The sequence below is a fragment of the Elephantulus edwardii genome, unplaced genomic scaffold (genome assembly GCF_000299155.1).
Source record: "Elephantulus edwardii isolate Elephantulus edwardi_28Jun2011 unplaced genomic scaffold, EleEdw1.0 scaffold00063, whole genome shotgun sequence".
In the NCBI taxonomy this organism is placed as follows: Eukaryota; Metazoa; Chordata; class Mammalia; order Macroscelidea; family Macroscelididae; genus Elephantulus; species Elephantulus edwardii.
Window position 1 is genome coordinate 11,885,126 of NW_006399813.1, and position 14,291 is coordinate 11,899,416.

Sequence of the window (14,291 nt, forward strand, 5' to 3'; positions counted from 1 at the left end):
AAACACACCGATCCCTGCTCTCTTGGCTGCACGTGAGCTTGATTCATCCTGTTCTGCACATGTACATGGTCTACCCCATCTCCCACGTGCTTGACAAAATTCTCAATTCAAGAGAGATCAGATTCTTTTATATGGTATAGAATACCTATAATTCTTCCCAAACTCCAGTAACATAGGTATACAATTTAACTGGCACCAGTTAGAATCTCCTTTTTAAATTCCTTCTATCTCAAATGTATATATTTATGGTTATTTCACTTTGACCTAGGAGCCTTGGTGGTACAGTCCATAGCAGGTTGGGCTGCGAACCAAAAGGTCAAAGGTCTCTACCAGTTGATCCACTGAAGAAAGATGAGCAGTCTCCTCCCATTAAAATTCACGGCCTAGGAAACCCAATAAATGGATCTCTATGAGTGAGAACAGACTAAGAAGCAACGAGGGAACTTTTATTTATTTTGTGATTTGCCCTCAAATCTGGATTGTAAATTCTTTGAAGGGAAGGACAACTATCAGCCAATTTCTTACACCACTCTAACTGGTATATAAGCCAAGGTTTGCATCCCTTGTTGTTGTTATTATTAAGTGCTATTGAGTCAAGTATGACCCACACAGATCCGAACCCTATCCTGTATCAGCCTCACACTTCCTGACACAATAGGGCACATATGGCAGTCACTGTGTCAATCTACCTGGTCGAAGGTTGTCTTCTCCTTCGCTGACCCCTCTGCCTTTCTTGTCCGTCTCCAAGGAACAGTCCCTCCTAGCAACATGCTTGAAATGTATGAGGCGAAGCTTTATCATCTTTGCTTTCATAGAACACTCTGGCTGCACCCTGTCCAAGACACATTTGTTTGTTCTTTTGGCCGTCCATGGATGTTCAGTGCTCTTCTCCAACACCACAGCTCAAAGGCATCAATTCATCTTCTGTTATCTTTCTTCATTGTCCCGCTCTCAGATACATAGCAAGATACATAGAAGACCATTTCCTGAATCAGATGCACCTTAGTCCTCAAACTGACATCATTACTCCTCAAGAATTTGGAAAGGTCCCTAACTGCAGATTTTCCCAGTGCAATACATCTCCTGATTTCCTGACTACTGGTACCAACGGTGTTGATTGTGGATCCAAGTAAGATGAAGTTGTTGACAGTTTCAAACTTTTCTCCATCTATTGTGATACCATCCATATTGAAGGCTGTTTTCTTCGATCTTTTGCAACAGTCCTTCAAGTCTTCTTCACTTTCAGCAAACAAGGTTTGCTGGTCAATAAATAAACATTGGTTTAGTATGGCTTGTTGGGGCTAGGGGAAAAGGCCAGGAGAAAAGTAGTTCCAAGAATATGGTGTCATCATTTGTCCCATGACTCTCATAACAGCGTAGAGAGATTAAAAGTTAGACAAAATATATACTTAACTCCTTACTTATCAACTATCCCATTATCAAAATTTTTGCATTGCTACCACAGACTTCAATAAGCATTGAAGCTCACCATTTTCACCACTGGGCCAACTGGCAGCACCGTAATAAATGGAGAAGAGAGTGAGGTTGTTAATAATTTCAACTTCCTCAGCTCCACAATCAACACACTCTTGGCACCAGCAGTCCAGAAATCAAAAGACTATTTGTTCTGAGGAAAGCTGCTGTCAGAGTTCTCGCAAAAGTGCTGAAGAACAACGGTGTTAGTCTGGACAATAAGATACTCCTGATTCCCACCAGGCACTCCTTGGGAGAAGGATAGGCAATCACCTCCCATGCTATTATAGTCTTGGAAATCGCAACAGAAGGTCAGCTGGATCCTATTCAGTAGCAATGAGTGAGTTGGACTATATGATAGTAATGAACGCCAAACTGTGGTGGTTTAAGTTATGTTAACTCAATCGAGCTGTGATGTTAAGTAATTTGACAGTCATGTAATACGGCACTTAGTAATGATGTCGTCATTCTTCTGTTTGTGACCTTATATAGTTATTCATTTTCTACTTCTTTATAATGGTAGTTTCTGCGTAGATACTTGGTCTTTGAAGACCAGTCATGTTGATAAGTGAGCAGTGAGTGTAATTTGTTTACAAACTATGTCCACTGCTTGACTGCATGCTTCTTGTGGGCGAGGCCATCACTACCACACTCTGCTTTGTATAGCCACACTCAGCACAGTGCCTGATACATATTTCTGGACTTTACTGGAAGATGCCTAAAAGCTACCTATGAATATAGAATGCACAATGCTGGAATAAAGGAGCATGGGAATGGCTGACAGAGAGTGGTAGGTAGACACCTGAATGAAAACAGCTAGAATTTCCTGATTCATGTGTGCCATATACCTATAAGCTTTCAAACTTATTTGGTCTTCACCATAGCTTAGATGCTGTTGTCACTTGAATTTTTCAGATGAGAAAAATAAACATTGAGTGAGTGTTGAATATACCATAGACCTCTAAGAGAATGAACTAGTTTGTCCTGGAGAGGGTGAAATCAGGCTGCTCCTTGGAGACAAGGATTCTGAGGCTTCGTCTGACATACTTTTGACATGTTGCAAGGGGGGACCAGTCCTTGGAGAGAGATGCCATGCTTGGGAGAGTAGAGGAACAGCGCAAGAGAGGAAGACCCCCTATGAGGTGGATTGATTCAGTGACTAGGGTAATGGCAGTAAGTGTGTTGGAGACAGTGAAATTGGCACAGGATAGGGCAGGGATTAGGGCTGTTGTACATAGGGTCACTATGAGTCGCAGGTGACTCTACGGCACATAACAACAATTGGTCTAATTTCAGGCCCAGGTAAAAGGTGAACTCAAGACTTGAACTGAAATCTATTCAACTCTAAATTCATATATACTCAGTCCAAGTGGCATATGAGCCAGGAGGAAGTTCCTTGTAAGTCCAGTGCTGCAATTCAAGAGTGATGTGTAGGCAGAGGATTAGAGGTGATCCTAACTATACCACCTGTGGTTATCAACAGCCTTCAGTCTACTCTGCCTGTTCCAGCAGCTGGAGGTTCTGCTTGGTCAGAAGCCATGAGGGACAAAAGTAAAATGTCTATGAAGGTTCTATGCCCCAGTGTTAATTTGGCAAGACTCAGGGTCCCTGAGGCATATTGGAGGGGTGCCCCTTAATAGGCCAATTGCTGCAGTGTTGGCATTAAGTTGGGCGACTGAGTGAAAGGTGAAGAGGCCAGAGTGTATAGAACTAAGCCAAGGTGCCAGAGTCTTGAGCAATTTCAGCCTCACGATTCCAAGCCAAGAACAGGCCTCTGTGCCTAAAATAAACTCCCGAGAGAATTCAAACTAGCCAGCTTGCAATCTCTATCCCAACACTGGTGTTCAACTGAATCTAACTAACATTGATTAGGCCCCTGTTATATGTCAACACTACGAAAAGCACCAAGGGTTAGTCTTCTATGGAAAGAAGGTAAGCCCACAGGGAACAAGGTAAGGGCTGTCTCAAACAGTGCATGATCCGCTTCCAACCTGTGCAGTCGGAGCCACAAAGGAAGCAGAAATTCACAGAAGAGAGAGATCAGGCTGTGCTGGTTTAGGTAATAGGTAGGGAGAAGACAAAGAATAAAAGGGCAGTGTTTCAGGGAGGAAGAAGAATAGGGGCAAAGATGAGGCAGCAGAAGGAAGAAATATTTCCTGGACTGCAGAGAAACTGTCTGTGGAGGAAAGGGCTCCCTTATAGAAGACTGAGAAGGAGTTAGATACATAGGGCAAACCATGGCGGCCCTGGGTTCCAGAAACATTAAACATGTAAAATCCCAGAGACATTATGAAGATGCGGAAAAGTCCTTTTAAGTGTTTAAGAAGGTGATTAATAGTAAAAAGTTCAAATTTAAGATGGTGAATTTAGTGATCATTGTTGTTATGTGCCATCAAGGCAGGGTCATAACTGATCTCCCAGTGGGGATTTGGAGGCTGTAAATCACACCAGAGGAGGCTGCCCATCTTTCTACCACAGAGTGTCTGGGGTATGTTGGGATAGATTCAAGGGTTCAGTGACCAGTCATTCAGTTTTGCCTAAAACTGCATGGATTTTGACACTGAAGACTTATCTCAGAAACCACCTCTGCCTTAGACAAACTGACACAGTTGGTTATTGTACTGCATGATCTGACCTCAGTAGCTACAATCTAACTGACCTACGTGACGTGACACAATTGTTTACTTCTCTTAAGTGACAGGAGCACAGTTAAAAAAACACATTTTACTTTCTGAGTTCTACACCAGTCCCCTACCCAGGAGTGTGGGTTCTGTTCCCACCCAGACAGAAGATCTGTGCCTAGCCGTTCCAAGTGTGAATCTGCACTGACTGCTCAGCTCCTACTCCGCGGCAGTATCCTTCCCCCTCTGTTCTCAGCCCTAGCCACCACCTGACCCAAGACTAGATGCACTCAGCTAAGGAAGTGACGTGGTCTGACACAGCAGTTCCTGGGAAAGAGGAACCCTAGATAAACTACCTTTTGATGACCTTGGATGACAAGGGATTTGCGTCGTTGAGTTTCAGGAACGCAGAGGAAATGCCTACTGGTATATCAATTTGGGCATTTTGGGACCAAAGCTGAGCTGATTCACCTTTAGAGTGGAAATCACATGGAAGCTCTGACAGCAAGGCAGATGTGCTCTGCTCTGCTCTGCTCTGCTCATCCAGCAGTTCCTTTTTCCTGGGCACCCACTTGTCCAGACCACCTGAACTCTTCTTCACATGGAGAGAGCCCATACATCATTTCTGTCAGTTCATTGGTTGTTGTTGTTGTTGTGTACCATCGAGTTGCCTTTGACTCATATACATGTACAATAGCTACGTACCCTGTCCTATCCTGAGCCAATCTCACTGCATCTTGATACACTTACCCCCGTTACCCTAGTTACTGTGTCAATCCATCTCATCCAGGGTCTTCCTCTCCTGCTCTGTCCCTCCACCCTTCCATACATGATGTCTTTCTCCAAGGCCTGGTCTTTCCTGGTCACATGCCCAATGTGTGTGAGACAGAGCTTCAAAACCCTTGCCTCCAAGGAGCAATTTGGTTTTACCCTCACCAGGTTTCTGTTTGATCTCTTGTCGGTCCATCATATGTTCAATACTCTTTTCCAGCACTACAATTCAAAGGCATTGATTCTTCTTCCGTCACCCTTAGCTATTTGTCTAGCTCTTTGATGTATAGTATGTAATTGTGAAGACCATGGCTTGGATCAGGTGCATCTTAAGTCTCTGGATTGGCATTGTTGCTCTTTAGTACTCTGCAGAGGTCCCTGACAGCAGATTTTCCCAGTGCAATCTGTCTTTTGATTTCTTAGCTGCTGGTACCAAGAGTGTTAATTGCAATAGTTACAAATTTTAAAGGGTCAAAAGAAATGCCAAGATTTGTATTAGACTCAGTTTGACCCTTACCATGAATTTAAATGTGTCCCAAAATATATGTGTCAACTTGGCTACATCTCAATTCTCAGTATTGTGTGACTATCCTCCACTTTGTGTCGCGTTGACCCTAACTTCTGCCTGTGGTGAATGAGGCATGATTAGACAGTGTCAAAAGGAATTGGGTCAGAGGGAGAGCTAGTAGCTTAGTTCTAAGGAGCTGTGCTACTAACCCAGAGATGCGAATCCCACCAGCTGCTTCATGAAGAAAGAAGAAAAACGCCAGCCCTGTGATTGTAAAGCCTCTGAAAACCCTCTGGAAGGTTAGCTATGAGATGGTTCCGACTCCACGGAACACAAAAATAGTATCACTCACATAAGCGAAGGCACAGCCTTAGTCAGATACAAAGGAATTTTCTCCAAGGTGTAACCTGAGTCACCTTTTCTCTTTTAAGAGGTAAAAGGAGAAAGAATGGAGTAGAAAGGGAGAAACATCAGTATACTAAGATAAAAGATCCTGGAATAGAATATATCCTTTGGACCCAGAGCCCTTACATGAGGAACCTTCTATAACCAGGACTAGGTTGAAGCCAAGTTGCATGGAGACACTCAAGGGGCATTTGGTCTATAGATGTTGAAAGGAGGCAAACTTATTCCTGTAGAGCTAACAGAAAGAGAAAGTCTGTCTCGACAGCTGGTGCCCTAAGTTCAGACTTCCAGCCTCCTAGACTATAAGAATAAATTCATGTTTGTAAAAATCATCTACCTGTGGTATTTCTGTCATAGCAATTTTAGATAGTCTTTGTTACAGAATTTTCCTGCTCAACAAGTTTATGAGAATTATGAACAGGGACAAAAAGTTCCTAGAATAACCCTACCAGTGACTTGGTCACTTTGAATTGTTTATGCACACGCTACAGTGTAGACTGTTAAGTGACTCTGATCTATCGCCACACATAAATTTTCCTGCCTGCACTAACAATCAATCTGTATGCCGAACAAACACAAAGGCATCAATTTTCCTTCATTCTTCTTTAGAGTCACTGTTCAACTTTCACATGCATATAAAGCAATTGAAAAGAATATAGCTTGGGTTAGATGCACCTCAATCTTTGAAGTGACATCCTTAATCTTTAGTACTTTAAGGTTTTGTTTGTTGTCTTTTTTTTTTTAGTACTTTAAGATTTTAAAGAGATCTCTGGCAGCATGTTTGTCCAATGCCAAACGCCTTGGAAGAAGTGCTCCTTAGAAAAAAAATATAATGAGAGTCTGTCCATCACGCTTGGAAAAGTGGAGTGTCAGTAAAGTAGACTGAGAAACTTGATGAGATGGATTCATGAAGAGACTGCAATGCTCTGTTTACACAGGAGCCTTACGACTTGGAGTCAACATGATAGCACTCACCAACAATATACTGAGTAAATATACCTAGACGTCAGACTATATATAAAGAACAATGGGGCCTGAGGACTGTACTAAGGCTCCTTAATAATTTAACAACTTGCAAATAACAAACTCTTGCTTGTGGGAAGCAAAGAACGCTTGAGGTACTTATTGAGGAAGATCAGAGATGACAACTTTTTTTATTATGATGATCTTAAGAAAAGTTTACAGAAAAGTTGGATTTTCATTCATTCATTGTTACACAATTTTCTTCCTTCCCCACAGTTCACCTTTAAAGAAAAAAAAAGCATTCGTTCTTGCATAGTTTCCTCCCCTCCCCCAGTCAACTTCTCTATACAACTTTTATTCTGGACTGTTGTCATACCTAATCATATATTCCTTTTTTGTTGTTTATATATTTGAAAATTTACATTAAGATTTTATTTTGGAGAACATACTTTCAGAAAAAAAAATCATCTAGAGTTAGACGTTGACTAAAACTTCATTTGTTGTTGTTATGTGCTGTCAAGTCAACTATGACTCAGTGACTTTAGGAACAATAGCTCTGAACCCTACTCTATCCTGAGCCATACTCACTGTCTCTGACACACCTACCTTCAGTACCCAAGTTACTCTGTCAATCCATCTCATCTGGAGTCTTCCTCTTGTGTTATCTCTCTCCCCCTTCCAAACATGGGTCCTTCTTCAATATGCCCAAAGTAGGTGAGATGGAGCTTCAAAAGGAGCAGCTTGGTTTCACCCATTCAAAGGACAGACTTTTAGTGTTCTTGGCACTCCAAGGATGTTCAATACTCTTCTCTAGCACCAAAACTCAAAGGCATCAATTTTTCTGTCATCCTTAATCATAGTCCAGCTCTCTGATGCAAAGTAATTGCAAAGACAATGGCTTGGATCAGGAGCACCACAGTCTCTAGACTGACATTGTTTCTCTTAAACACTCTGGAGAGGTCCCTGACAGCAGACTTTGCTAATACAACTCGTCTTTTGATTTTCTGACTGCCAAGAGTGTTGACTATGGAACCAAGCAAGCTGACATTGTTAACAATCTTAATCTCTTCTCCACATATCATAGTGCTGCCAATCGGCTCAGTGGTGAGAATTTTTGTTTTCTTGATGTTGAGCTTCAGTCCATATATTCAGTAATATATTCAGAAATATTCAGTCATATATTCCTTTTAAACAGCTCTTTCATTCATCTATTCCAGTGCAGTATTCATTACTTAATCCCCTCTTTTCTTAGTTTTCCCCCACAGACTACAACTTCGATATAGATCACTCAAAAATAGAATACTCGAGCACCACCACAAGATAAACAACCCAATTGCAAAATAGTCACAGGATATGAACAGACACTTCACCAAAGAAGACATTCAGATGGCAAACAAATACATGAAGAAATGTTGAAAATCCTTAGCTCTAACAGAGATGCAAATCAAAACAACTATTAGATATCACCTTGCTCCAGTAACAAAAGCAAAGTTCAACAGAGGATCAAACAGCAAATGCTGGTGAGACTGTGGAGAAACTGGAACCCTTATTCACTGTTGGTGAGAGTGTAAAATGGTGCAACCACTCTGGAAGGCAGTATGGCGCTTTTTGAAAAAGTTGCAAATAGAAATACCATTTGACCCAGCAATTCCAGTACTGGGAATATATCCTAAAAGAACCAGAACTGCCACCCAACCAGACATATGCACACCTATGTTTATTGCTGCTTTGTTCACAATAGCAAAGAGTTGGAAACAACCCAAGTGCCCATCAACAAAGGAATGGAGAGAGAAGCTGTGGTACATTCATACAATGGAATACTATGTTGCATTGAAAAACAAGGAACTCAAGAAATATTATACAAAATGGGTGACCCTGGAGGACATTATGTTGAGTGAAATATCTCAATCACAAAAGGACAAATACTACATAATGCCACTGTTATAAAACAGGACTAACATGGAGGTTGAGGGGAAACTAAGAAAAGAGGGGATAAATAATGTTCACGGCATTGAAACAGACGAGGGAGGAATATATAATGTATAAAAGGAATATATGATTAGGTATTATGGGCATGACATGAATCCAGAATAAGAGCTGCTTAGTAAAGTGGTCTGGGGGAGGGGGCTGTATAACAATGAAAGAAGTTTTTCTTTCCAAAGAATTTTTTTTTTTTGGCGGTGGACTGTGTGGAAAATGTGCAACAATGAATGAATGGAAATCCAAGTTCTTTATAAATTTTCATTAAAATCTCAATTAAAAAAAGGGAAAAGAAAAATCTTCACAATTCCATCAATAAATAGGAATTCCAGAACATCTCATTGTACTCATGTGACATACTTGAACATAGATTAAGAAGCAGTAATTTTGAGAGAATGGAAGGTTTAACATCAGGAAAGGTGTCAGTCAGGATGGTATCCTTTCATCATTGCTACTCAATCTCTGCGCTGAACAAATACTTCTAGAAACTAGACTATACGAAGAAGAACATCTAGACTGGAAGAACACTCAATAACCACCTGTGATAGGTACATAACACAACTATGTTATGAGTGAAGAGGATTCGAGGCACTTACTGGTGAAGATCAAAGACTGCAGCCTTCAGAATGGATTACCCATGAACATAAATAAACAAAAATCCTCTGACTAGACCAATAAATAACATTGTGACAAACTGAGGGAAAAATTAATTGTCAAGGATTTCATTTTACTTGGAGCCACAATCAGAACTCGTGAAAGAAATCAAACAACATAGTGCACTGGGCAAATTAGCTGCAAAAGACCAGTGTTAAAAGCAAAGATGCCACATTGAAAACTAAGGATCACCTGGCCCAGGTTGGGTTAATCTTTTGTGTCATATGTACAAGAAAGCTAGACCAGGGATAAAGAAGACCAAAAAAATGATACTTTTGAATTATGGTAATGATGAAGAATATTAAATATGCCATGGACTACCAGAAGAATGAACAAATTTATCTTGGAAGAAATGTAGTCAGAATACTCTTTAGAAGTAAGAAACCTGGTACATTCACTCAGAAGGGAGGAGTCCCTGGAGAAGGACATTGTGCTTAGCAAAATAAATGTCCAGAAAAAAAGACCTTCAATGAGATAGATTGACATAGGAACTGCAACAATGGTCTTAAAACAGCAAAGACTATGAGGATGGCACAGAACCAAGAAGGGTTTGATCTGTTCTACATAGTGTTGTTGTTGTGTTCTATTGAGTCAGAATTGATCCAGAGCTGACCTTCCAGCGAGTTTTCTGAGATAGTTAATCACACAGGAGGATCTTGCTTATCCTTTTCCTGCAAAGCTGCTGGCAGATTCGAACTGTGAGCCTTCAGGATGGCAGCACAGCTTTTTACCCCTAGGTCACCCACCAGAGCTCCCTCCTGTTCTTTGTTGGGACTAACTCTACAGCACCTAACAACAACTAACAGTCAAGGCAAAAAGTTAATTGTTGTTAGTGCCTTTTTTGACTGAACAGCCTCAGACCCCAAAGAAGTATTACTGGTAATATTTCAAACAACTGAAATATTCAGTCCTTGATAGAGCCCTTTCCCTTTCCCACTCCTGGTCACAGGCTCACTGTCACAGGCTGTTGCGAGATTGCATCACTGACCTTTGCCAGTTTGCTTTCCCCTCCCCTCTGTCCTCTGTGCCACCGGCCCATTTTAAAGCCCTTTGACCTACTTGCCTTCTCTTTTCCTCTACTTTGCCAACTTGGGTAGATCTATAGTCAAAGAGAAATCAGAACCCTACAAGGTGATTGCATTTAAACCTTGTCAAAATTGTACTTCTCCTCAGACTCCCAAGAACATTCTACTCTTTTAGCTTCTGGACCAAATTTCCTATTCACAGTCCCTGAATTTCTTCCGTAAGAAAACAAAGCTGGCACACAGTGTAGGGCAGGGTTTCCTTCTGGACACAGGGTCTCTGTAAGTTAGGCCAGAGGCACTTAACAACAATGCCACGGCGGATTTGCATCCTTAGATTCAGGGAGTTGGTAAATCATTACTGAACAAAGCATGAAAAATATGCCATTGCCTATGCAGACGAATGTCTACCAATATGCTCCTTCCAACTTTACCTTCTCAGGGCCCTCCAACTTCTCAAGCACTCTGGAGTGGGCCTGAGGACAACTCAGGAATCATGGTTGTTCTCCGACACACACTTATTTTACATACATCAACAGCTGCAAGGAAAGAGACTAGTATCACACACACACCCCCTCAATGAGTAAGGGGAACACTCAATGTTTTCTATCACGTGACCCTAGTAACCTAAGCACCTCTGAATAAACCCAATCAGGCAAGAAAGGAATACTCCTCGCGAATATTACCTTATGAAAATTCATGGGAGACCTGCTGTCTTCTGTTCTTTTCCCCAGAGCCCTCCCTCTTACTTCCTGTTCCTTCTTTCCCTCCCCATCACCACACCACACAAAAGAAAGGTGACAAGCTGTTTTGAATAACAGTGGAATTCTGTTAGGTAGAATCTCCAGGTTTCCCTAATTGGGGATCCTTCTCAGGCTTTCTGGGACCAAGGAGGCTGTGCAACCACTGAAGCCAATCAGAAAGAGTTGTCATATACGAAAGCACACGAGCGGAGCGGCTAGCTCCCTGGCCTCTGGCTGCTCGCTGTGCTGGGTCGGCTCTGCTAGCACCTCCTGCGTTCAGGGTTTGCCAGACATGAGGCCCCACCTTTGTCTCTCCCTCCCAGGACCCCTTAGCCCACACATGCCGGGCGTGCAAAGCTCGTGGCCACCTCTCCAGCCACAGCTCCGCCCCCACCTGCCCCCCTCCAGTTTCTGGCTTGCCTGTCTCTAGCTCCTGCCAGAAGTCTGGGGAGGCGGGTCTTAGAGAAAATATATAAGCGGCTCCGGGGCATCAGAGAGGTGCCAGCTGCAGAGTCTCCATCTGGAAGAGCTGCGGTGGTCGAGGAGGAGGAGGAGGAGGAGGAGAACAGAGGCCGACCCAACCTACCACCGACAGGGTTACTGCCACCAACCCCATCTCACGCTGCCTCCTGTTCGCGCTCTGCCACTAGGGTGAGCCTCGCGGGGTCTGGAGCTGGGGCGCTTGTCTCCCTTTCCCAAAAGAGCTACGGGAGGGATATTGGAAAGCTGGACTAATAATGGCTAAACATCCTCTTGCTCTGCTGCTTCTGCAGGTCACTCCCGCCTTCCAGAGCCCAGAGCTGACATGGAAACTGTCCAGGAGCTGATTCCCCTAGCCAAGGAGATGATGGCCCAGAAGCCCAAGGGGAAGCTGGTGAAGTTGTACGTGCTGGGCAGCGTGCTGGCCTTCTTCGGCGTGGTGCTCGGCCTGATGGAGACCGTATGCAGCCCCTTAACAGCTGTCAGCCGCCTGCGGGACGAAGAGGCCGCAGTGGCCTCGCTGCAGGCCGCCCGGGAGCGACAGGCCCTTCGGATGCAGGCCCTTCAGGAAAAAGGCAAGCAGCAGGAGGCCTTGCACGGCAACCGGGTCCTCTCCAACAGGCAGCACGCCTCCTAGGCACCTCTGAAGACAGCAGAGACAAAGGAAAGAGGGAGGGAGGAAAAAAACCCATGAACCAGCCATATGTTGCTAGGACTTAACTTCTGAGGAGCCACTGACATCTAGAACTGACCAAACCACGCAGTTCCACCAAAGGGAGTTCGGGATTGAGTTTTGCTGCCATGCAGCAGTGAGGAGGGATGATGCATCCAAAACTATGTTTTAACGAGCTGTCTGAGTGCATCTACCACTTTGCACTAGGGAGGAAGGAGGGGAAATGCTTTTTTATACTATTATTATTACAATGACCCCCATTTTGCATTTTGAAATAAAAAAAAAGTTTTCTACCACATCTCAGTATATGATTGCTGAGTTGGGCGGGAGGGAGTGTAGACTTGGTGGCTGAGTTTTACCTGGTTGCCGTGTGTGCAGGCAGCAGCTTCCAAAAGATCAGAGAAAAAAGCTAAAAGCCAAACTTACAGCAATGAGTGGATTCCACTCAGGCACCATGCACTGGCCTGTGAAGGAGGTACAGCTTCACAAGGGCAGACTGTCTTCTCTCCTGGAGATCAGTCCAATACACAAGGGGCTCGGGTAATCCTTCCAGATGGGTATTAATCTTGCGCACAGTCATTTAACTTCCTGTGAGGAGTTGTAAGTCCCCTATGATTTTATGATCAGAGGATGAACCAATTAACCTGAGGTGCACAGAGATATTGATTCACTCTAGGGCACTTGTTGGCCACCTCACCGGGACATCTCTTTCTTCCTAACTGTATGTTACCACAAACAAAAAAAAATAGCAACAAGAAATCTATGAGGAAAAAGATGGCATGCTCCTTTTCGGTTAATGTATCTGACCTTACCCAGAATTCTTCCCTATGACCCCAATCCTGCTATGAAACTGGTTTAAAAGGAGGAAAAAATGGATTGCCACCTGCCAGGATTTACTCTTCCTCCATAGAAAGAGCTTGTACTGAAGTAAGAATTGAGTGGCTCCGTAGAATTTAGTGAAAGAGCCTGATGCCGCCTTCTGTACATTTTAATGTCATTATGCTATCTGCTGTACTTAAATATAGACACTTAACTCCTACCAATAACAGCTACGTGGTTTGCCCCAAACATACCAATGGCTCTTGCCATTGGCCCTATGCAACGCTCTCCCCAGATACTTCATACCCACACACATACATTCATTTCATTTCTGCCAGCTCAAATTATGTCCAGTGTTCCTGACCCTGATCCAATAATCTCTCTCCTTAAACTCTGTCCTAAACAATCCATGACAAGTTGGGCTGACATAGTGACTGCTCTTTAGGCTCAAGTGTATCAGCAATGATGAGGATGGCACAGAACAGGGCAGGATTCAGGTCTGTTGATTATAGAGTCACACAATATGAATCGTATTCTAGTCGGTGGCACCTAACAACAGCTTGGGCTTCCCCTTTTTTTGTTGCTGCTGTAACAGAAAACATAAATATCTTTCTAATTCCTTATGATTTGAGGCTGCCAACCTACTTTGGGCATCAGTAATGATGACTCTCAGTACACTTTTGGCAGTAATCACTTTTAGATTATCTTCAATAAAAATATACCTTCATGCTGTCCTATTTGGTAGTTTCACGTAAAAGCAATGTGGACAGCAATGAGGATGGCCTCATTCAGCCTCCATTAAGTCCACAAGGAGGAACAGTTCCCATAAACTACCACAAGCACAAAGCCCATTTCTATATGGTCAAACATATTCTAAGCTTCCAAATCTCCTTCCACCACCTGTCTCCTCTAGGTCTTTTACTGCTCTGTTCCTGGGTTTGCTTATCTGTTGCATTCGCCACACAGAAATCAAAGAACCATACTCAGTTGATACATTTATTAGGGACGTTAACGGATTACAAGTAAGGCTGGCAATAGGATACAGTTCTCCAGTCATGGTACCTTCTCAACCATGCTTTGAGGCCCTTTAATTTTCAGGCACAAAGCTTTAGGTCAATGTTTTAAAACTCTCTTAGTTCTGCCAATGATGGCATCTCCTTCTGAATCCTCCAGTAACTT

The 14,291-nt window shown here is 43.0% G+C and overlaps 1 protein-coding gene across 1 annotated transcript; it reads left to right on the forward strand.

The window, feature by feature from the left end:
* The first annotated feature begins 11,945 nt into the window (after positions 1-11,945).
* G0S2 (G0/G1switch 2) lies at positions 11,946-12,257 on the forward strand. The gene has a single exon (XM_006887945.1). The coding sequence runs from the start codon at positions 11,946-11,948 to the stop codon at positions 12,255-12,257; it is 312 nt and encodes a 103-aa protein (XP_006888007.1).
* Positions 12,258-14,291: the final 2,034 nt, after the last annotated feature.

Coding starts and splice junctions, on each gene's coding strand:
- G0S2 (XM_006887945.1), top strand. CDS start 11,946: ATGGAAACTGTCCAGGAGCTGATTCCCCTAGCCAAGGAGATGATGGCC.